At 57.6% G+C, this 24,406-nt stretch overlaps 1 protein-coding gene across 1 annotated transcript; it reads left to right on the forward strand.

Moving 5' to 3' along the window:
• On the forward strand, positions 1–22,458 carry TMEM145 (transmembrane protein 145). The gene is given in 16 exon segments (XM_067563775.1): positions 1–191; positions 1,625–1,699; positions 1,791–1,868; positions 14,988–15,074; positions 15,745–15,846; positions 15,921–16,005; positions 16,285–16,356; positions 17,980–18,048; positions 18,432–18,512; positions 19,154–19,232; positions 19,612–19,705; positions 19,958–20,130; positions 20,366–20,486; positions 21,263–21,463; positions 21,875–21,996; positions 21,998–22,458. Coding segments are annotated over 16 exon segments (1,671 nt in total). The 5' UTR covers positions 1–53; the 3' UTR covers positions 22,092–22,458.
• The last annotated feature ends 1,948 nt before the right edge of the window (positions 22,459–24,406 follow it).

Here is a 24,406-nt window from a genome sequence, read left to right on the forward strand (position 1 = left end):
CGGGAGCGCGCACGGTGCGAGCCCGGCTGCTGGAGCCGGCCGAGGGGCTGAGCATGGAGCGGTGCCGGTCCCGGTTCGGGTCCGGGCGGGCTCTGGGGCTGCTGGCCGCCCTCCCGCCGCCGCTGCTGCTGCTGCTGCTGCCCGGGGGCTGCGGGGCCAAGTACGTGACAGGGAACATCAGCACCAAGGAGGTGGGTGCCGAACCGAACCGAACCGGGCCCAGCCCCCGCCCCCTCCGCGCTTTGCAGTGCACCCCCGGGGCCCGGATCCTGCCGCCGCCACGGGCTCCCGAGCCGGGCCCGCACTCCGGTACCTGCGGGACCCGACCCCCTCTGCAACCCGCTCTGATCCGGCGGGGCCCGGGCCCGGTGGTGCCGGCCGGGAGATCGGTCCTGCCTGCCCCCGGGGCCTTTGCACCCTCCCGAGGCGGCCCCGGGCCGGGGGCCCCCACCCCGAGGGAGTATGGCGGGGCCGACATGCAGCGCCGGGGGGCTGGTGCCGTGGGGGGGCTTCATTCAACTCCCCCCGACCCGATCACTGCATCAGTAACGGGGGGGGGGGGGTCTGGGTGCAGTAATAGAGGGGCCAGCTGTGCTCTCCGGGGGCGCTCTCCATCGGCCTCCAAACTCAGGCCCCCCATGTCTCTGTGCCTGGGGCAGAGCTGCCCCCAAATCCTGCCCTCCCAGTCCCTGGACAGGGGGCTCAGGGCTCCCCATGGCTCGGATCCGGGGGACATCACTATTTACACTGCATGAAACAGGGTTTTGCTGCTGCTGTGTCTGGGCTCAGGGGGGAACCGGGCCACAAGGGGGGATGGGATCTTGGGGAGTAGCTGGGCCAGAGAGGGGCTGTGGGCAGGGGCTAGGTGAGGGTTAGGGAGGGGGGAGCAGGGCCAGAAGGGGGTTATGGAGATGCAAGATGGAAGGTTATGGGGGCTGAGGCTGGCATGGGGAGCTATGGGGTGTGTGAGGTGGGGGTGGGGAGGTTATGGGGGGCTGAGGCTAGGGTGTGTGAATGGGAACCCCACCCCCAGTTCCCGGCTCATTCTTATTTTCTCTGCCTTCTTCAGCCTCGGGCGCGGTTGCTGTGGAAACCTGGAGCATGAGAACAGAGGGGTTGTGGATGGGGGGGCCATGTAGCTGGGTCGAAAACAACTCCCCATTGCCCCCAGCCTGGCACTCCCTGACCCCCGATCACCCCATTCACCCCATCCTGCTAGGACACCCCCCCCCGTCATTCCCCGCACCCCCAGGCTGCCTGCCCCCAAGGCCTAGGATGGCCTTGGTCCAGGCCCTGCACTGGTGGTGGTGGGGAACTGCGGGTCGTCATGGGGATGGCATTGTTCCACTAAGCAGCACCTTAGTGACATGATCCTGTACTGGGTGTCAGGTAACAGATTGGGTGGGGGAGGGGACAGGGAGCCCGGATTCCTGGGTTCTGTCCTAGCACTAGGACAGAGGGACTGGGGTGTAGTGGGTTACAGCAGGAGGGGCTGAGAGCTCGGACTCCTGGGTTCTATCCTCACTCTATGACTTGGGTGAGTCCCTTCCCTTCTTTATTCATTGAGGGTGGGGTGTCGACCCTTCTTCCCCCTCCTTCACCAGGCTTCTCACTGTCTTCCCAGGACTGGGTGTTCCTGACCCGATTCTGCTTCCTATCTGACTACGGGCGCCTGGATTTCCGGTTCCGATACCCAGAGGTGAGTGCTGGGCCAGTCGCCCAGATGCCTCGGTCCCTGCTGAGCCCAGCTCCCCTATTAACCAGGCCCTTTCTCTGCTTCCCCGCTGCAGGCCAAGTGCTGTGAGAATATCCTGCTGTATTTTGATGACCCATCGCAGTGGCCAGCTGTCTACAAGAAGGGGAACAAGGTCAGAGGGGAGAGGGTCAGGGTGCCTTGGGTGTTTGGGGGGGTATTTACCATAGGAGTTTTCTGGGGGTACCTTTCAGCCTTCTGCCCAGCTCCAGCTGTCTGGGCTTTAATCCCCATATCAGTAGAGCATCTGAGCCGACAATGGCAAATCCGATCACCAGGACATCGACACCCAGCAGCCAAAGACCTGGAGAGTCTAGAGATGGACTTCCCCAGCTCTCTGCAGAGGGCTGGGCCACTTCTCCCCAGCTCGGGGGCGAGGGCTGAGGTGGGAGCTTAGCTTTGGCTGCAGGAAGCAGTCGGGGGGCAGATCAGGAAGTCGGACTGAGGAGATCAGAGTGAGCGACAGAGCTTTGGGCTCTGGCTAACCAAGATGGGTTCTACTGGAACCCTCGCTGTTCTCTGCTAACCAGGCCCTTCCTGGGCTGGGTTCCAGGTGGCTGACAAACCTGATTCTCTGCCCGCGCTGGCTGGGCGTCCCTGTAGGCGCTGGCGGAGCGGTGCATTGCTCGTGAGATTGTACAGGTCTCCCTCGGGGTCTGTCTCAGTGGGAGTTGCTGGGCAGTGCTCATGGGAGAAGCAGGGGGTCTGCAGGACCAGAGGTCCCATCTAAGGAGGTGGTGAAGCCGTGTGGCTCCCCTCAGGGGTCTGTCCCACTGGATGGCCCCTCCCAGAGATTGTTTCAAAGCTGGGCCCGTAGCCCTGATCTGTGGATCCGTGGCAGGCACACATTAAATGGACTAAAAGCTGGCTATTGGTAGGTCTCAACATGTAATTGTACGAGTCCAGGAGGTGCATTTCCAATGGGGTCCTGCAGGAATCAGGTCTTGGCCCTGCACTATTTAACATCTTTATCAGTGACCTGAAAAACTCACCCATGATAAAGTTTGCAGAAGACACAAATGAAGCAAGTGGGTCACTCATTCAGAACGATCTGGAGCGCTTGGTCAGCTGGACTCCAGCAGACAATATGCATTTTAACACACGTGTGTCACAGCCGTACATCTAGGAACAAGGGCATAGCTGCAGTCTGTGCTTGGAGGTAGTGGGACGTGGCGAGTGGTGTGTTTGGTCTGTTGGGGGGTTTTTGGTTCCCTGTTTGTTCTTCTCTGGGTCCGGGCTGCGTAGCTGACCTGTGTGCTCCGGAGTTAGCAGGGAGCCTGGCTCTAGTCCTTGGAGCTTAGACAGCTCAGCTGTTTGAAATCTCTGAGTGGTGAAGAGGCGGGATGGAGCTGCGCTGAGCTGGGATACTTGGTCATTTGCTAGGTGAACATGAGAGCCGTGAACAGAGGCAGCTAATGGGAGTGTTGGAGGGAGTGTGAGAGGCAGCTTCAGCCCTACATGTACAGCCTCATGCACCGGACAGGCCACGTTCCTTTTCCTGCCTGATGCCCAAAGGGATTCCCTGACATGCACATCGCTGGTTGTGCTGGAGGAGAAGCTGAGGGGTGAGCAGAGACATTGATGACAATCAGAGAAGCTGAAGAGATCCTAGATAGCCAGGTTTGGGAAACACCAGTTCCCCTGGTTCAAGGAAGAAAGGAGCTGGCCACCAAGGAGTCAGGGAGAGAGAGGACATCAGAGAAAGGCCTGGTGGTTCATAGCCACCAGAGGCAAGGGGTCATGGCAGCATTTAACTCAGCTGGAGACAGACGAGGCTGGGCAGACTGGCCGCTCATGAGAGGACCAGGAGGAATTCCATAGAGCTAGACGTTTCAAATGAATGCCAGCTCTTGAATGTGGAAACTGTGGAAGATGCCTCTCAAGATCCAGCAGGTCCCCGGGAACGGAGAGCTGTGTGGGACATGTGTGGATGGCAGCTTGGCCCAACTTATAAGGAAATCAGACTTGCCCACAAAGAGTTCTCAGCCGTCCAGCGCAGGTAGATGATCCTTGCTGGGGCTTCAGCGCTCCGGAGAATCAAAAGAACATTCTGCTGGGGACAGGCAGACAACAGGGCGGGGTGCTGCCTTCCCGGAGGTAGGACATGAGCCCTCCCTCTAAGGATGGATAAGCTTCTGAAGTTGACAGGCAAGGATCCATTGTCAATGGTTCATATCAGCATAAAAGATGCTGCATCACAAGATATCTCGCAGGGAGTAGGATAACTTCAGCAAACGTGGAAATGTACTGCAGAAGAAGAATGTCCAAGCCATCTTCTTGGAGAGCCTCCCTGTTCCACACGTAAAGGAAGACAGAAGATGGTGGAAGTGAATCGTGGTGGAGGGGTTTGGTTTTGTGGAGCCTTGGTCTACCTTCTATGGGGCAAGGGGGATGTATAGTTGGGATGGCCTCCACGGCTTCACCTCAGTTGAAGGGGAACCAATCTCCTCGGGACTGGCTGGCTAGAGTAGTCAGGATGGGGTTAAGCTAACAGCAAAACGGGCAGGGTGAAAAGAGGAAAGGTCTGAAAAAATCGAGAGGTTGAGAACAGAACTAATTCAGGAAGCGAAGGACACGAAGAGAAGAAATATTCAATTGCCTGTACATCAATGGTAGGCAGCTGGGTAACAAAGAGGAACTGGAACTGCTCATTTATGAGCATAAGTTAGATCGAGTTGGTATTACTGAGACCAGAAGGAGACTGGGATGTTAAAATCAAATGTTATCACCTACTCAGGAAGGGGCGAGTAGGCAAAAGGGCAGGGAAAAGCATTAAAAAATGGCCTAATCCATTTCTCAGTCACTGCTAACTTGGAAGACGATGATCTGGGATGGTTACAGATCTACATCCCAACTGACGAAGCACATGATGGGTATTGGTTGACCTCTGCGACAGATCACCAAGCCGCACGAGGGAACACAATGACCAGCTCCTTTCACACTTATCTACCGTGTGTAGGGAAACTGCATGATCCTGAGGGACGTCAGTCTGAGTGACCTGCGCTGGAGGTCTCGTTCTGTCCCCATTGAAACATCCTTGGAATTTCTAAACATTACAGACACAATTTCCGCACTTAAAGTGTTGCAGCCAACAAGGGGGAATTCCATGTTAGACCTTGTGACAGATAAAGAGGGAACTGATCACAGAACTAAAACTTTAATGGTAGCTTAGGTACTAATGATCTTGACTTGATCACATTTATAATGTGCAAGCAGAATAAAGTCCAGACCAGCAATATATATACTTTGATACTTTAGTAGCACCACTTTCACAAAGCTGAAAACCATTATGAGCCAAATCAGCTGAGAGAAGTATTTAACCAAAAAATGTGAGCAATAATTGGGAATCATAAAAAGCCACAGTGGAGGAACCTACAGTGGAGGAGGTAAAGTTAAGCTAGTTAGAAAACCAGCCTGGTTGAGAGGAAGTGAAGGCAGCTATACAAATAATATATAACAAATAGAAGTAAGGAGAAAGTTAATAGTAATGAATATAAATCTGAAGTTAGGAATTGTATAAAATTGATAAGGGAAGCCAAGGGAGACCAGGAGAAATCTATGGCCAGCAGAGTTAAGGACAATAAGGAGTTTTAAAAATATGTATTAGGAACAAAAACCCTGGCAATGGTATTAATCCGTTACTAGGTAGTAATTGCAGAATTATCAATAATAATGCAGAAAAGTGAGTTTGATAAATGTTTCTGTTCTGTATTGGGGGGGAAAACCAGATGATATAGTTTCATGTGGTGACCTTTCCACTAGTAACCTCCTATTGACTGAGTAAATATCACCTGAGGGCAGAATGCAGAGATAGTTTCTAGACACCATTCATGGCTGTTTATCGGAGCGGCTAGTCCTGCAGTTCACCAGTGGAGAGGCAATTCTTGATTCAGTCCGAAGTGGAGCCCAGGTTCTGGTCCAAGAGGCAATTAGAGCTGAACTGTTCAGTAACAGAGAACATGATGTTATTAAATTGAGCATTCCTGTACAGTGGGAAAATACCAAAGAAACCCCCTGGAAGCATTTAACTTTAAAAAGGGGAACTACACAAAAATGAGGATGCTAGTTAGACAGATATTTCAGAGCAGTTACAAGGATAAAATGCCTGAAAGCAGCATGGAGACTATTTAAAAACATCGTAAGAAAGGCTCAGGCCAAATGTATACCCCAAAGCAGAAAAGACAGTCAGAGGGCCAGAACAGCAGAGTAACAGAGGCTGTTACCAGCAAAACAGGCAGCCTTTAACATTTGGAATTCAGATCCTAATGAGAATAGGAAGGAGAACAGACTCTGACAAGTAAAAGCCGAATGAGGCAGGCCAAGAAAGAATTTGAGAAGCAACTTGCAAAAGATAAAAAAAACGAACTAAATTTTTGTTAAGGGCATCAGAAGCAGGAAGCCTGGCAAAAAGCCCGTGGGGCCACTGGAGGGTTGAGGTGCTAAAGGAGCACTCAAGGCAGACAAGGCCGTTGTGAAGAAGCTAAATGAACTCTTTGCATTGGTCTTCACTGCAGAAGATATGAGGGAGAGTCCCACAAATCTGAGGAACTGTCCCAGATCGAGGGGTCAGTAGGAGGTTTTGGAACAAACTGATACATTAAACAGTAATAAGTCACCAGGACCAGATGGTATCACCCAATGGTTCTGAAGGAACTCAAATGTGAAATTGCAGAGCTACTAACCGTGTTATGTAACCTATTGCTTAGATCAGCCTCTTTACCAGATGACTGGCAGATAGCTAATGTAACACTGATTTTTTTTTTAAAAAAAGGCTCCAGAGGCGATCCTGACAATTATAGGCTGGGAAGCCTAACTTCAGTACCAGGCAAATTTGGTAGAACGTATAGTAAAGAACAGAATTATCGGACACATAGATGAGCACCATTTAGTGGGGGAAGAGTCAACAAGTCTTTGTAAAGGGAAATCATGCCTCACCAATCTACTAGAATTCTTTGAGGGAGTCAACAAACATGTGGACAAGGGTGAGCCAGTGGATATAGTGGACTTAGATTTTCAGAAAGCCTTTGACAAGTTCCCTCACCAAAGACTCTTAAAGTAAACAGATGTGGGACAATAGGGAAGGTCCTTTTGTGAATCAATAACTGGTTAAAAGACAGGAAATAAAGTGTAGGAATAAATGGATAGTTTTCACAGTGGAGAGAAGAAAATAGTGGGGTTGCCCAAGGATCTGTACTGGGGCCGGTGCGGTTCAATATTTCGTAAGTGATTTGGAGTAAGGGGCAAACCGTGAGGTGGCAAAGTTTGCAGATGATACAAAGTGACTCAAGCTATTTAAGTCTGAAGCAGACTGCGAAGAGTTCCAAAAGGATCTCACAAAACTGGGTGACGGGGCAACAAAATGGCAGATGAAATTAAATGTTGATAAATGCCAAGTAATGCACATTGGAAAACATCATCCCAACTATACGTACAAAATAATGGGGTCTAAATTAGCGGTTACCACTCACACAAGGGATCTTTGGAGTCATTGTGGACAGTTCTCTGAAAACCTCCACTCAACATGCAGTAGGAGTCGAAAAGGCTAACTGTTGGGAAAAGGACAGAAAATGAGACAAAATGTCATAATACCATTGCAGGGGTGCATGGCCGTCCCTCCTTGTCAGTCTGTGAGGGAGACCACGCTCTCGTGCTGACACACCAGTGCAGGCAAGTTCAAAGCAAACTAGCTGTCTCTGGAGCCCTGGGCCAGCAGGGTACATAGGCAGTCTATGGCCCCAGGCCCTCAGGCAGGGTGGAGCAGTGAATAGTCAGGGGCTCAAACACTCAGGCAGGGAGTGAGCACCAAGCTACAGGCTTCCTGGCTAGTTGGAGGACTCTGCTACCCCCAGGGTGGGGTGGCAGGGGGGTAGGGAGACCTGGACCCACCCTATTCCACCGGGTCCTAGCCCAGGGTCCTAGCCGCTGGGTCAGTGCAGTCCCAGCCAAAGCACACTGACATGTGCAGACAACAATGCAGCCGGCTGAAGTCGACTGTCCCTGGGCTGCTGCTTCCCCTCGGGGTGTCCCTGCATCCAGGGGTCATCCTCCGTCTCCCCAGGGTACACTGCCAGTGGTAGTCCCAGTAGGTCCTTGGTGTCTGGATTGTCTGGCGGCTCTGGTTGGTCAGGCGAGTCCTCGGTGCAGCTGGAGTCCTCTTCAGGTTCCCATGTCCTTCTCCACTGGTGGCTCTGGCTCAGCTGAGCTAGAGGGCCTGCCCACCTTTATACTTCCAGTTCCTGTCCCGCCCCTCTGCTTTTGGTGTGGTGGGTATGGCTTCTTTGCTCCACCCACCAGAGGGTGGATGGTGGTCCCTCCTTGTCAGTCTCTGAGGGAGGCCACACCCCTTTCTACAACCTCCCCCATGTCCAGCTCCTGCTCTCCGGGGCTGGCCAAGTCCCCTTCGTTTAGCCGTGACAACACGTCTGAATTGGCGTGCTCCTTACCCCTTCAGCGCTGTACAGTGAAGGCAAACAGCTGGAGAACCAGCTACCAGTGCATCAGCTGGGCATTGGTATTCTTCATCTGTTGGAGCCCTTTCAGGGGAGCGTGGTCCGTTACCACTATGAAGGGGCCTCCCAGGAGATAGTAGCGGAGAGCTTCCACCCACCTAACTGCTAGGGCTTCTTGTTCGATAACTGGATAATTGCGCTCCAGGGCAACAGCTTCTGGCTGATGTACAGAACCGAGTATTCCTCGCCGTCAGTGTCCTGCGAGAGACCGCCCTAAGCCCAACTGCGGAGGTGTCGGTTTGTCTGACAAAACTGTGGGTGAAGTGGGGACTGTACAGTACAGGTTCATGGCATAGCTCGCCCTTCAGTGTCTGGAATGCCTCTTCGCATTCAGGGGACTACAGTACCCCTTGCAGTCAGTCCTTTGTGAGTAACCCTGTTAAGGGAGCTGCAATCATAGCCGGGGGTGAAACGTGGATAATAGCCCACCAGTCTTAGGAATTGCCTGACCTGTTCTTTGGTGGTTGGGGTCAGGTGATCCTGGATGGCTTGGACTTTCCTGACTTGGGGTGGACACTGTACCTCACCCCAGTGTGTACCCAGATAGGAAGTTTTTTGCCACTCGATTTGGCAGTTCCTGGGGTTCGTGGTTAGGCCAGCTCCTCGTATGGTCCTGAGTATGGCCACCACTTGGTTCAGGTGGCCCTCCCAACGGGGACTATAGATGACCACGTTGTTTAGTTAGGTTGCAGTGTACTCAACGTGGAACTGCAAGAGCCAGTCCGTCAGCTATTGGAAGGTTGCAGGGGCCCCATGAGGCCAAAGGGCATCCTAGTGAATTGGTAGAGCCCACTGGGAGTGGCAAAGACAGTTTTTTCCTTCGACTCAGGTTCCAGTGGGATCTTCCAGTAGCCCTTGGTCAGATCGAGGGTTGTAATGTACCATGCTTCCCCAAGACAGATGAGTAGCTCATTTACCTGGGGCACTGAGTATGCATCAAACTTCGAGATGGCATTTATCCTCCGGAAGTCTATGCAGAATCAATGGTCCCGTCTGGCTTGGGGATGAGCACAATGGGGCTGCACCACTCACTTGTGGATTTCTCAGTGACCCCAAGGTCCAACATAACCTGGACTTCCAGTTCTGTTGCTTCCTGCATGTGGCATGAGAGAGGTTGGGTAACCCCACAAACCACTTCTCTGGGGTTGATCCGGATGGTGTGCTGGACCAGTGTGGTCTGTCTGGGCATAGCGCTGACAGTCCTTGGGAACGCCTCGAGAAGGTGCTTGGCCTGCCTCTTTTGTTCCTTGGTGAGGGTATCCCCGAGCAGGGGCTCTGAAGGCTTGGTCACCACGGGGCCCCTGGGGTCCCAGCTCAGGTTTGGGGGGGGGTATGGTGTAATTAGCAGCCCCTCCTGCTCATGCCATGGTGTCAGGAGGTTGATTTGATAGATCTGTCTCCTCTTCCACCGATCCAGTTGGCGGCCCTCATGGGTAATGGGGCCAACCTGGCAGAGTACCTCATATGGGCCCTGCCATCACGCTAACAGCTTTGATTCCTCGGAGGGAAGCAGGATGAGCACCCAATCCCCTGTCTCGAAGGTCCGAACGTGCATTCCCTGGTTGTAAACTCTGGTTTGGGTCCCTTGCGTGGTCTGAAGTTCTCCTTTGCGAGGGCCCCAGCCTGGTCCAGCCATTCCTGCAATTGCAGCACGTATTGGAGGAGTCCCTGGGATTGAGATGGGGTCTGTTCCCACACCTCCCACATGAGGTCTAGCACCCCTTGAGGCTGTTGTCCATACAACAGGTCGAAGGGTGAAAATTTGGTGGAGGCCTGTGTTACCTCCCTGAGGGTGAGTAGCAGGGGTGGGAGCAGCTGGTCCCAGTGGTGCAATTCCTCTGGGGGGACTTTCTGAGCATTCCTTCCCAAGTGCTGTTAAATTGCTCAGCCAGCCTGTCCGTCTGGCGGTGGTACACTGAGCTCCGCAGCTCTTTGATTTCCAGGAGACCACACACTTCATGGAGCAGTTGAGAGGTGAAATTCGCCCCCTAGTTCGTGCGAATCTCCCGGGGTAAGCTCACCCGGGTAAAAATTTTTAGGAGCTCTGCTGCAATGGTATGGGCAGTGGCACTCTTCAGGGGAACAGCCTCAGGGAAATGAGTTGCATAGTCCATTACTACCAGGATATAGCGGAATCCCATGGTGCTTCTCTCCAGGGGTCCCACTAGGTCCGTGGATATCCTCTCGAAGGGCATTCCCACCACTGGGAGGGGGTCAAGTAGACCCTTCAGCACTCCTAATGGCACCACCAACTGGCACTCCAGGGACTTGTGCTTCCTGGCCGATGTCCCAGTGTACACCTGGCCAAAAGAAACAGGTCAGGGTCTTCTATAGACCAAATTGGCCAGGGGCAGGATGTCCTGGATTAACCTTAACATGGCCCACTGATGACACAGGGGGACCACTAGTTGGAACTGGGGCTTGTGGGTCTGGGCGTCCCGGCTGATCTGATACAGTTGATCCTGTTTGAGTTCAAACCGGGGCCATCGGATGGCCCACTGTGGGTGTGTCGCCTTGCCATCTGTGGTAATCAGTGTGTCGGTTACCGACGTTTATCAGTGTAGGCTGCGTGTGTGTGTCCCTGTGTAGATGCTGTCCCAGTTCTGATCAGGAAACTGAGACGGCTCTCACGATCGAATGAGTCGACATGACCACGGATTAGCTGAGCAACGAAGGTGCCCAGGCCAGGTTTATTGCGTGCGGCACAATGAGAAATGACTTAGAGAGTATATCTGGGTCAGTTTCGCATAGGCGGCGTTACAATGATCTCGGCCCAATGGCGGGACTTTCCATTATCCCCTAGACCGGACGCCGGTATTCCCTCTGACACCCTCTTTTATACATTGTTACATACACTTTCGTTCTGCTTCCTTTGACGTAGGTAGTTGCTACCCTCTTGACGTAGTCTAATACCACGTTTTTCTGTTGATTGGCTGATTTGGGCACCGCCACTCCATGTATCATTTCTATCCATAGAAGTGTCATTTCAGAGAGTTAGTATCTTGGTACCTCCTATACCTGCTACATATTTTAGTAATACTTTGGCAGGCTTATAATCTTGCAGTATCAGCACTTTCCTGTACCAGTTTCAGTTAACTTGAGTGACCCCTTATACTTCTGTTCACTTGGCTTTTTCCATTTAGGCCTTAGCCTGTTTTACAGGCCTTAAGCTCTCACTTCTTACTACACCATCTACACAGGCCAGATGCCAGATGCGGTGGGTCACTTGGGACTGTGTCCCCTTATCCCATACCATGCTGTTGGGGGAATCCCCCTCCAGGGCTATCTGGGACAGAGGGTTCTGGGGGCTCACGGTTCACAGAAGCTGCGAGAATTCAGGCCATCATTTCCAACCAAGGATAACAGGGTAAGGAAGCTTCTGGTGACATCCACGGCCACAGGCATTATCTAGGTCACACCGTCTATGGTTAGGGCTATATGGGTATAGAGTAAGTCTTTACGTTCCAGTGGATACACTGGAGGCGGACCTGTCCCAGGGCTTGTCCACACCCGGCATCCAGCAGAGCATGCAGGCATCTTTCTACGAGGTGCCCTGGGTCTGTCAGCGTAGTGGCTAGGCACCGATGGGTGCGGGTCTCCCCGGTATATTCCTGGCCGGGACAAACAGTCCAAGGCCAGGCATTGGCACTGCAGATGCTGAAGTGTCTGCATGGGAAGCAGGGCTGAATCTCTGCAGGGTCAACCCAGACCTTGGGGCTTCGTGGGGGCTCCAAAAGGTCTGGCTTTGTGTCTTTCCCTCCTCCACCATGAGCAGTGCAGGGGTGTCCATGGAGTGTAGGGGCGGCTCATGGTTGAGGGCCACCACTGCGGCCATCAGCACGAGTGGGGCCAGGCCTGGAAATCACTTGTGAGCTGGAAGGTTGTCCTCCGTCAGTCAGACTGCTGGGCTCACAGTGGTGGGGCGATGTCACGTGACCCAGGTCTGGTCCCAAGGTGGAAGGATGTGTAGGAACTGCTCAGTAGCCACCTGCCTGGCGGTCTCGATGGCAGAGTGTTGCTCCGGCAGCAGCCATGGCAGCAGGCGTGCTAAAGTTCTTGGGCCTCAGCCGAGAATGAGCCCCCAGCGGAGACGTCTTCCTGCAGAAGTGGTGCTGGGAAGTTGTGGGGGTGACACTGTGCACATCCGGTGTGGCTTCACGGCCTGGTAGTCATGGGCCTTCTTCTGCAGGAGGCCCCAATAGACAACCTGGGATGCCCCCATGAGGTAGAGGGCCAGGAGAGTGATCCTGTGGCTGAGATGACATGCTCTGATCCAGAATGCCTCTGGATTGTCCTCAGGCTCCATCTTGGTGAGGCGGAACGGCGTCATGGAGGTCCTCAGGGTTGTTGTGCCTCCAGGGTAGGGCTGGAGGGTCTGGGCAGCAGTGTGCCAGGTGCTGCATGTACTGCAGGGTCGGGCTGGAGGGTCTGGGCAGCAGAGCGCCAGGTGCTGCATGTACTCCAGGGTAGGGCTGGAGGGTCTGGGCAGCAGTGCGCCAGGTGCTGCATGTACTGCAGGGTAGGGCTGGAGGGTCTGGGCAGCAGTGCGCCAGGTGCTGCATGTACTGCTGCTCTTGCTCTTGCTGGTGGGTCCCCAGCTCTCAAAGGAGCTGCTGCTGCAGGGCCCCAGTTGCTGGAGCAGCTGCTGCTGCTGCTGGCGGCTCCTGGCCCCCATTTCACCAGCTTCTCGAGGGCTGTGATGTCTCTGCTGGTTGTGGGCCTGACACAAGTTCAGTCTCCCTTTGTCTCAGGGGTGAGTGCTGTCCGCGTGCAGGGATATGTGGCCATCCCTCCTCGTCAGTCTGTGAGGGAGGCCATGCCCCTTGCAGTCACACCTGTGCAGGCAGGCTCCAGCTGTCTCTGTGGCCCTGGTCCTCAGGCAGGGCAGGGCACATACGCAGTCTATGGCCCCTGGTCCTCAGGCAGGATAGAGCAGTAAGGAGTAAGGGCCCAAGCCGTCAGGCAGGTAGTGAGCACCAAACTACAGGCCTCCTGGCCTAGAGGGGGGAGTCTGCCAGCCCAGGGGTGGAGTGGCAGGAGGTAGGGGGACCCGGACCTGTCCTACTCCATCAGATCCCAGCCCAGGGCCCTGACGGTGGTGGAGGACTCCCCCATCACACTATGCAAAAACCAGGGGTCACACAATGAAAGTACTAGGCAGCAGGTTTAATACAAACAAGAGGAAGCACTTTTTCAGCAAATGCACAATTAACCTGCGGAACCCATTGCCAGGGGATGTTGTGGAGGCCAAAAGTATAACTGGGTTAAAAAAAGAATTAGAATTAGATGAGTTCACGGAGGATCATCAACTGGTCATCAATTAGCCAAGATGGTCGGGAATGCAACCCCCTGCTCTGGATTTCCCTGAACCTCTAACTGCCAGGAGTGTGAGTGGAAGATGGGTGGATCACCCGATAATTGCCCTGTTCTTTACACTCCTCCTGAAATTCTAGGAGGGGCCATGGTCAGAGGCAGTATGGCATCTCTTATGTTCTTATGAAGTTAATCAGAAGCTACTGAAGTTAGACATTTTAAAATCAGCACATCCAGATAACTTGCATCCAAGAGCAATGGTCTCAAGTTGCAGTTGGGGGAGGTCTGGGTTGGATATTAGGAAAAACTTTTTCACTAGGAGGGTGGTGAAGCACTGGGATGGGTTACTAGGGAGGTGGTGGAATCTCCATCCTTGGAGGTTTTTAAAGCCCAGCTTGACAAAGCCCTGGCTGGGATGATTTGGTTAGGGTTGGTTCTGCTTTGAGCAGGGGTGGACTAGACACCTCCTGAGGTCCCTTCCAACCCTCATCTTCTAGGATTCTCTAATAAAGGAGCGTAATATAATGCAAATCAACAAGATTTTATGGAAAATAGATCTTGTCACACTAACTCAGTATCTATTTTTTATCAGATATCCAAGTTTGGTTGATAAAGGTTAATAGTGTTGACGTGATAGACGTCTGTGAGATGTTTCACTTGGTCCAGCACAATGGTTTGATTAAAAAATTAGAATGATATAAAAGTAACCTGGTACATATTAAATGGATTAAAAAGTGGCTAATTGATTGGTCTCCCGGCGCAGGCCTCCTGGTACGATTGTAAATGGGGATTGCTCCTCGAGCCAGTGTATTCCCCGTGGAGTCCTGCAGGGGTCAGTTCTGGGCCCTGCGTTGGTTAGCATTTTTATCAGAGACCTGGAAGAAAACAAACTCGTCACCGATAAAGTTGCAGAGGACATAAAAATTGGGGGAGTGGAAAACAATGAAGAGGACACGTCTGACTCAGAGCGGTCTGGATCGCTCAGTGAGCTGGGTTCAAGTGTTTTAACACAGCTAAATGTAAATGTCTCCATCTAGGAAAAGAAAACGTTGAAGCTAGACAAATTCAGACTGGAAATAAGGTGTAAATTTTTAACATCGAGATTAATTAACACCCATTGGAACAATTGAGCAGGGCTGTGGGGAATCCTCTGTTGGTGGCAAGTTATCAATCAAGCCAGGCTGTTTCTCTGGGTGATCTGCTCCAGGAATGTTTTGGGGCAGTTCTCTGGCCTGGATCAGACAGATCAGAGTAGCTGGTCACAGTTGTCCCTGCTGGTCTTGGAATCTAGACCCCCCCACCCCATGTGTTCATTAATGAGGAGGCACTCGTTAGCGATTTTCTCCACTGCAGCAGGTTTGCAGGGGGCTGGGGGTCTCCTGTGCTAATCCCTTTATTCCCCCCACCCCAAGGACTGCCTGATGAAAGAGTCTGTGATCCGGCCGGAAAACAACCAGGTTATTAACCTCACCACACAGTACGCCTGGTCGGGATGCCAGGTAAGGGCCTCGTGACTCCCAGGTGCCTCCCACAGCCCCCCCACAGTACGCCTGGTCGTGGGACCAGGTAAGGGCCCCATAACCCCCTAGGTGCCTCCCACAGCCCCCCCACAGTACGCCTGGTCGTGGGACCAGGTAAGGGCCCCGTAACTCCCCAGGGTGCCTCCCACAGCCCCCCCACACTACACCTGGTCGTGGGGCCAGGTAAGGGCCCCATAACCCCCCAGGGTGCCTCCCACAGTCCCCCCACAGTACACCTGGTCATGGGACCAGGTAAGGGCCCCGTAACACCCCAGGGTACCCCCCACAACCTGAGCGATGGGGAAAGAAGCTTCCCAACCCTGAACCCCAGACTTGGGCCTAACCCAACCCTGGGCCTGACCCCGACTCTCCCTCCCCCAGTGGCTCAGCTGCAGGGTTTGACCCCAGGAGCTGGAGAGGCTCAGTCCAGGGTCTGGCCCCCTGTACAAAAGGAGGAACCCCACCGGCTGCCAGCAGTAGCTGGGCCATTACCCTGCATGCAGTCTGGCCTGATGGACCCGGGGGGAACTGATGGATGCATGGACAACGACACGCTGACTCTGATGCCCCACAGATCTCATCTCTCTGCCCCTCCCTTTCCAACTCCCCCTGGTTCTGCCTCTGCCCCATGCCCCTGTCTCGCCCCCAGGTGCTGAGCGACGATTCTGCGCGATACCTGAGCTGTGCTAGTGGCCGGAGTTTCCGCTCCGTCCGTGAGCGCTGGTGGTACATGGCCCTCAGCAAGTGTGGGGTGAGTCTGGCCGTACCTGCCCCTCTCATCCCAGGCTGTGCCCCCGGGCCGTGACCTCTGACCTCTCCCTGCAGGGCGACGGGCTGGAGCTGGAGTATGAGATGATCCTGACCAATGGCAAATCCTTTTGGACCCGGCACTTTTCTGCTGACGAGTTTGGTAAGTCCTCTGCTGGGGAGTGGGGGAAGGGAGCTGTAGGGGGCTGCGTGGGGGAGGGAAGGAGGGAGGGACTGGGGGCAACGGGGGCTCTTTACTCCTGTCCTGGTGAAATTCAGGGGTGTGTGGACTGTGTTTCCCCCAGGTCTGCCCCGCTTTGGGGTGAGACCCTTTGCCATTGGCCTTTAACAAGCTCTAGCACCCTCTGATGTCCACCTCTGCTGCCCAGGGGGCCTGTGGGAGGGGGAAGCATCTCCAGCATTAACCCCTCCTCACCCCCAGGCATCCTGGAGACAGACATCACCTTCCTCCTCATCTTCCTCCTCATCCTCATCATCTCTTGCTACTTTGGCTGTGAGTACCGGCGGAGACCATGGGCGGCCGTGTCCAGGGGGAAGGTTGCTTGGGGAGAAGGGCTGGGGAGGATCAGTCTTTGTCCCAGGAGGGGTGAGTGGAGGGCCGTAACTGGGGATGGGAAGGAGGGATCTAGTCCTGTGTGGGGGTTGTGATGGGTTCCCCTGGGGTGCAACTTGGAACTGTGAAACGGCTGTGCCCCCTTAACTCTCCTGCCTGGCTGTCTCTCAACGTCGTGCCCCCCTCCGGCTGCTGTTACCACCTAGCACAACACGTCAGCTAGATCGCAGAACGTTTACATGGGCCGACTCTGACGCTGTGATGCTGACAGCAAGCTACAAACCTCTGGCAGGCTCTGCAGCGATACGACATCCACAGGCGGGCCGCACCCAGCTGAGCTGCATGAATGACTCCCCGTTGCTCACAGAGCGTCAACAGGGAGGCCCCAGCCAATCCCCCCAATGCCCCAGCTTTGCGGCCCAGAACTGTGCTGCTTTGCGCTAGTCAGTAGCCTGGTCAGTGTCAGTGTAAGCACATTGCCCAGCCCAGCCCAGCCCTCCCTCAGTGTGGAGAGGACACGCACCAGCCTTTGTAACCCCAGCAGATTCCCAAGCTCTTCAACCTAGGCACACTGTTTTCGGTAAAATATAAAGCAGCTTCATTAGCACCAGAGAGATGGGTTTGAAGTGATGACCAGTGGTAGGCATAAAGCATCACAGCTGGTTACTTGAAAAACAAAAGAATTTCCGCAGTCCAAGTTCTACAAATGAAACAGGATTTAAATCAAGCAACGTCTCACCCTAACAGATGGGGTGCCAACAGGTTTCTGCTTCTTAATACACAGGCTGGAACGTGGCTTCAGCCCGGGCCCCCTCCCTAAGCCAAAGCCTTTGTCTTCCAGATGTGTTCGCAGGTGTTGTTTGGGGGCGGGTGTGAAATCCAGGTGTTGAGGGGGGGGGGGGAGTGAAGGATGAGGTCACTTCCCCTCTTTTATAGCTTTTCCAGCTTGCAGGAAAGATCTGTGGCTACGATGTGGGGCCGCCCCCTGGGTCAAGCAGCATCCTCTGTGGACGTGCTCTCTGTGGGCAGGCTTCATTGTAACCAGTCCCTGAGGGTGGGTTCTTTCCCTGTTGGGTGCTGGGGAGCCATTTACACTGTCTGGCTGCTCCATTGCTCTACCTGAAAGGCTGGCTGTGGGCGTGTCCCACCTCCCAGCACATTTCAGTGACGGCTAGAGCAGTACGTCATGCCAGCCCATGCCGTGATGGCAGACGCAATCCAGCGTGCTAAGGGTTAACAGAGCCTCGTGAGGCCGCCTGTCTACTGAGCCTGTCACAGTGCTATGACAGTGGTGAAAATGAGCTTCCGGGTGCTGCTTTGAGGTGTAGAGTGCACGGGGGGGGGGGGCTCTGTTCCTGGGGGGGCCGAGTCTGAGGGAGCTGGAGGTGGCCCTCATCCCTGGTGGATCCTTGTGATCTCGGAAGACCCCCTTCTCTAGGTGGAAGCAGGGGGGCGGGAGAAAGTGGGGGGCAGGGAAAGGGAAGCATATTGTGGGGGGAGCCTTGTCTTGGGGTGCAGGGTTCTGGGGCCCTCATCCCCTTGCTAACAGTCCCCCCATCTCAGATCTGCTCAAGGGACGCCAGCTGCTCCACACCACCTACAAAATGTTCATGACGGCGGCTGGCGTGGAGGGTGAGTCTGGACTGGGCTGCGGGTTGGGATTGGGGGCACTAGCAGAGCTGGGGGAGGGAGCCCAGGGCTGGGATAGCAGGGGGCTGCGGGTTGGGATTGGGGGGCATTGGCAGAGCTGGGGGAGGGAGGCCAGGGTTGGGATAGCAGGGGGCTGCGGGTTGGGATTGGGGGCACTGGCAGAGCTGGGGGAGGGAGCCCAGGGCTGGGATAGCAGGGGGCTGCGGGTTGGGATTGGGGGGCATTGGCAGAGCTGGGGGAGGGGAGCCCAGGGCTGGGATAGCAGGGGGCTGTGGGTTGGGATTGGGGGCACTGGCAGAGCTGGGGTTGATGCTGTGTTAGAGGTGGGGCGGGAGGGGCTCGTCACTCACTGTCTCTCTCCCCAGTGCTGAGCCTGCTGTTCTTCTGCATTTACTGGGGTCAATACGCCTGCGACGGTGTCGGCAACGGCAGCCTCAAAATCCTGGGTGGGTGCTGGGCACAGGCCTGGTTTGGGTCTGGACGTGGGGGCAGATCCAGCCCGGCCAAGGGGCTGCATGAGGGGGGCAAATTCCACACCTGCTGGAGCTTGCACAGACTCGAAGCGGTTGGGGCCGTGGGGGTGATCAGCTGCACACGAGCCCCCAGTGACCGGGGTAACGCTGTCCCAGGCTGTACTTACTGGGGGTCTTGAGTAGGGGCAGGGCGCGGATTCGTAGGCTGGTGCTGTGCTGGGGGGGTCAGAGAAGAGCCCTGCGGATGCCATGGGGGGGTGGAGCCAGGAACTCCTGCCGTCCAGGGGCCCAGGGAAGGGTCGGGGCGACTCGAACCCTTTCCTCAGTGCCCTGGATTGGGGGCTCTGTGCTCCAGCAGCGCCAGGTCGAATGCGACCCACGGCTGGGAATGGAGCCCGCACAGTGGGGCTGGGAGTGGAGGGGACCCGGTTCCCGCGGTGCAGAGGCTCTGTCCCGGAGGGTGTGACTCGGTTGCTGTCGCACGGGGAATCTGCTCCGGGGAGGATTCGGGGCTGGTCACTGGCCATGCTGCGGGTTGCTGAGAGTGTGGCGAGCGCTGGGCTGGGGGGACCCCTGAGCACGGCCCCCCCCGCTCACCTCTCATCTCTCCCCAGCCAAGCTGCTCTTCTCCGTCAGCTTCCTCATCTTCCTGCTCATGCTGATCCTGCTGGGCAAGGGTTTCACCGTCACCAGGTACCGGCCACACTCGCGCCCGGCTGCGGCTGGCGCTGCTCCGGGGCCTCTGGGGTGGGGTGGGGTCCCCCCGCATCACCCCTGCTGGTTCTCTGGTGGGGCTGTCACTGGGGGATGGCCCGGGGGTTTCAGGGTGGGGGGTGGTGAGGGGCAATGAGGGGGGTTGCTGTGAGGGTAATAAGGGGTGGGGGCAGTGGGGGATTGGTGGGGGGCAGTGAGGTGGTTGGTGGGGGGTGGGGGGCAGTGAGGAGTGGGGGGCAGTGAGGGGCATTGGTGGGGGGCGGTGGGAGCAGTGAGGGGTGGAGGCAGTGGGGGTTTGGTGGGAGGCCAGTGGGGGGCGGCGAGGAGCAGGGAGTCCCAGCTCACGGTTCCCCCCCAGGGGCCGCATCAGCCACACGGGCTCGGTCAAGCTGGCCGTCTACATGACGCTGTACACCATCACCCACGTGGTGCTCTTCATCTACGAGGCCGAGGTGAGAGCCCGGCACCCTCCCCCACAGGAACTTCTGCTCCCCCCAAACCCCCAGCTTGGGCGTTAACTCAGGACGGGGGGAGGGGCGGCTTGGCCCCCCCACCCGCATGTCTCCCATAGCCCCACCAGAGCTCGGCCCCACCGGTTTGGGGCTGCAGGACGGATCCCCACTCCCGTGGCGGGTTTCGGCGGGAGGGAGAGCAGCTCTGAGTGCTGGGGGCTGCTCACCCGTGCGGGGGCGGGGCGGGGGCAGCTCTTCGACCCGGCGCAGGTGCTGTACACGTACGAGTCGCCGGCCGGCTACGGGCTGATCGCGCTGCAGTTCCTGGCCTACGTGTGGTTCTGCTACGCGGTGCTCACCACGCTGAAGCAGTGCCCTGAGAAACAGCCCTTCTACGTGCCCTTCTTCGCCGCCTACACCCTCTGGTGAGCCCCCCCAACCACGGAGCCCCCCCTGCTGGGACCCAGGCTGGGGCACTCCAGGGACTTGTCGGGGTCGCTGCAGGGGCGTTAAAAGGGAAGGGGGGGGTCAGATGCGGGGGGGGTGTCTTCAGGCTCTGGGGGGGTGATGAACTGGGTTGAGGGTGGGGGCAGGCACAGCGTTGGGGGTAGGGGGACAGTGGGGGGGGCAGTTCTGTCTGCTCATCTCCCCTCCCCCCAGGTTCTTCGCGGTGCCAGTCACGGCGCTCATCGCCAACTTCGGCATCCCCAAGTGGGCCCGTGAGAAGATCGTCAACGGGATGCAGCTGGGCATCCACCTGTACGCCCACGCCGTCTTCCTGGTGAGCCCCCGCCTGCCCCCCATCTCCCCATCCCCCCCGCCTGCCCCCTGCCTGCCCCCCACCCGGCCTCCTGTACACCCACGCCTGGTGAGCCTTCAGGACCCTGGGAGCCTCGGGACCCACTCGGGATGCAGCCAGGCAGGACTCAGGGCTCGGACTCTGACCCCCTGGGTCTCCCCTCACCAGCCCAGCTGCCTCCTGACTCTGCCCACGGAGGGTCCAGCCCCCCCACTCTGCCTGAGCCCCCCTGTGGGGCCCCCTGGACTGGACTCTGGGGAGCCCTACACACCCCCAAAGGGCCAGGCACCCGCTTGCAGTCAGAGGCAATTCCCAGCCCACGGGGGAGTCGGGGGCTTTTTTAGTTCTCAGGATCCCCAGGCCCCCCACGGGGGACTTGCCTTTTCCAGCCAGCCACCCCCAGACCCGACCCCTCGCCCCTCCCCAGTCCTTTGTCTCCTGCTTGGGCAAGGTGGCCACCCCTCCCGCTCTCCACCTGCCGCAACCTGTCAGCTGGTTGGCCCAGGGCAGAGGTAACCTGGCCGGGTCTGCGGACTGTGGCTGGGGAGGCCCGTCCGCCCTCCAGTGGCCTCTGCACGGATCACACGCCTGGGTCCCATCACCGACACATGAATGACACGTGGGGAAACTGAGGCACACACAGAGCACTCAGAGAAAACCCCAAGAATATCTCCACTGCATTACAGGGGGACCCGAGTTGCCTGGGGGGGGAGGCTCTTCCCTGCTCCCCCCAGCACTGACCCCTCCTCCCCCCACAGATCATGACGCGCCCCTCGGCGGCCAACAAGAACTTCCCTTACCACGTGCGCACCTCGCAGATTGGCATCGTGGAGGAGGGGGCGCCCGGTGCCAAGTTCCCCCACCACGTCTACGGCAACGTGACCTTCATCAGCGACTCCGTGCCCAACTTCACCGAACTCTTCTCCATCCCGCAGGGCCCGGCGGGGGCACCTGCCAGCGTGAGAACGGGAGGGCCCTATGCACAGCCCCTGCGCTCCACTCCAGAGGGTGCCTGGTCCTGGGCAAGGGGTCCCTGTATAACCAGCCCCGTTCCACCCCAGAGGGGCTGCATCCTGGTGCTGGGCAAGGGGTCCCCTTATAACCAGCCCCTGTGCCCACCCCACAGGGGCCGTGTCCCAGTGAGGGGTCCCTGTATAACCAGCCCCATCCCACCCCAGAGGAGCCGCATTCTGGTGCCAGGCAATGGGTTCCCATATACTCAGCCCCACACCCCACTGCAGAGGGGCTGCATCCCAGTGCTGGGCGAGAGGTCCTTGTATAACCAGCCCCCTCCCACAACCCAGAGGGGCTGTGTCCTGGTGAGGGGTCCCCATATACCTAGTCGACTAACCCCCCGGCTCTGCCCCCAGGTGCGGAAGCAGGTGGAAGAGACGCCGGCCGAGCGGAGCAGGACCCCAAGCTGCGTGGTGACCACCTCGGAGCTGAGCAGGCCTCACGTGTTGCTGAAACCCCCCCTGGGGGGGAGAGCCAGCCCCCCCATACCAGCTACATGCCCCCCAGATACACCCTCCCAACGGCTACGCCGAATATTTCAGCATGCACACAGGGGGCGCACGGCCCGTCTAGGGGCCCAGAGCCTGGTCCTCTGCCTCCCACCCCCATAGTCTGCCCCAGCTCACCACCCCGTGCAGACAGAAGGGGCCAGACCTCTACAGGCCCCAGCCTCTCGCCCTGTCCCTGTAACCCCGTCGTGCTTCGCTCCTGCCCCACTGACCCCCTGGAACCCCTCAGCACGGCTGCCCCTGGCCTGCACTGACTGGGGGGAGCGAGGGTGGTGCATGGCCCCCATGGGAGCGTCCCAGCTCCCTTTCACCCCCCAATGCGGGAGTGGGGTCTTGGGACTGAATGAACATGGGGAGTGACCCCCCTGGCAGGGCTAGGAGACCCTTCCCCAACCCCCGACCACACCCCCCTTGGCTCCTATTCACCGGGAGGGGACAGTGTTCTTATTACCCCTCCCTGCCATGGTCATTTCGACCCCATCACCAGCCTCCCTGGTCCCCCCACCAGCATCATTTCCCCCCCAGCCCAGGCTCTTCTGCCCCCCAGGGCCTCCCCCCTCCATGGTGCCACAGATTCTGGTGCCCGACGCTGGAGAATTTCTGGAGTTGTTTTTGCCAAAATAAAGAGGATTCTCGTGGTTTCTATGGGACTGTGGAGTGTGTGTGGGGCAGGGGCCCATAGCGTGCGGGTCTGGGAGTTCCCCCCACAACACCCATTTGTCCATGTTCAGCCCCTTTCCCCACTACTGCACATCATCTGGGGAGGCGCAAGCAAGGGCTGTTGTGGTTTGGGCGGGGGTGGAGGTGTCTGCTCATCCCAGCAAATCAGGGGCTGGGTGAGAATTGGGGGCTGGATTTTCCATTCCTGGGCCTGGCCTCTGGCGCCGTGAGAGGAACCAGGCTGTGGCGCCTCACGTGAGAGGCAGGGAAACTGTTAGTGAGGCCGATGGGTGGCGTCAGCGGTAGGCTCCAGAGTTAACATCCACATTGCTCTCAGTGGGGCCCAGAGTTAACGCCAGTGGTGATGTGATGAAGTGGGGATATTCTTGGGGTTTTCTCTTGAGTGCTGGGTGTGTGCCTCGGTTTCCCCCATGTGTAACTCATGTGTTGGTGAGGGGACGCGAGTGTGATCCTTGCAGAGACCAGTCTGGGGTGGATGAGCTTTCCCCAGCCACACCTCCAGACCTGGCCAGGACCCCCTGCCCTGGGACAACCAGCTGTGACAGGCTGTGACCAAGAGGAGTGGCCACCTAGCCCGGGAAGGAGATAAAGGATGGGGAGGGGCGAGGGGACAGGTGTGGGGGTGGCTGGGGGGCCAGCCCCCCATGGGGCCCGGCGAGGAGGGAGCCCCGAGAATGGGGCTCTCCAGGGGGTCGCTGCTGTAACTCCTCGTTCAGCAGTTAGCAAAGACTCTGCGCTGGGACCCTGAGAACTAACGACCCCCCCGACGCCCCCGCGGGCGGGAATTGCAGCTGACGGCAGGCGGGTGCCCGGCCCTGGTGGGCGGGGAGGGGTCCCTGGGACCCGTCCAGGGGGGTCCCGCACGGGGAGTCCAGGCGGAGCAGGGGGGCTGAGCCCTGCGGAGCCCGAGTCAGGAGGCGGCTGCGCGGGTGTGGGGAGACGCGGGGTGGGCAGACCCCACGCACTGGAGTCCGGCCTGGCCGCGCCCCAGGATTCAAGGGCCCGATCCCTGGGGGGGCCTGGCACAGGTGACCCGGGGCCATCAGTAGGGCCCAGAGTTAACGCCCCGGAGCTGGCGGGAAATGGGAATTTTTGGGTAATATTTTATGAATGGGGGGCGGGGCGAGCAGCTCGAGACGTTCGGTGGGGGCGGGGCTCCCGGAGGCTCGCGGCGGGGGGCGGGGCCCTGCGGTTCAGGCTCCTCCCGCGGAACAGCCCGCCCCGCCCCCAGCCAGGCTCCGGGCAGGAACCAACGAGGCGGGAAGCCAGAGCGGCCGGACCGGGGCCTTTCCCGCAGCCCCGCCCCGCCCCGCTCTATGGTTCCTTGCGCGCCCTCCCGTCCCTCGCCCCCTTCTGCCGTGGTCGCTCTGGCCTCTCATCTCGCTGCTCCCGGCCCGGGTCCGCCACGGGTAGAGCGAGCGGGTGAGAGACCGGCCCGGCCCGGCCCCTATAGACCCGCCGCCCCCCAACCCCCATAGCGACCCAGCCCCTATAGACCCCCCCGCCCCCCATAGCGGCCCGGCCCCCGCAGGATCCCCCCGAAGTGCCCCGCCCTCTAGACCCTGTCCCCCCGCGGACCCCCCCGCCCTATAGGTCCTCCTACAGGGTCCCTCCGTGTCCCCATCGCGGCCCCCCCCCATCGCTGCAGGGTCCACGGCCCGGCCCCCCCGGGATTCCCGCGCTAGGCCCCTGCAGACC

This window comes from Emydura macquarii, unplaced genomic scaffold, assembly GCF_026122565.2.
Source record: "Emydura macquarii macquarii isolate MOO-44397 ecotype Brisbane River unplaced genomic scaffold, CSIRO-AGI_Emac_v2 contig_2594, whole genome shotgun sequence".
Classification (NCBI taxonomy): Eukaryota; Metazoa; Chordata; order Testudines; family Chelidae; genus Emydura; species Emydura macquarii.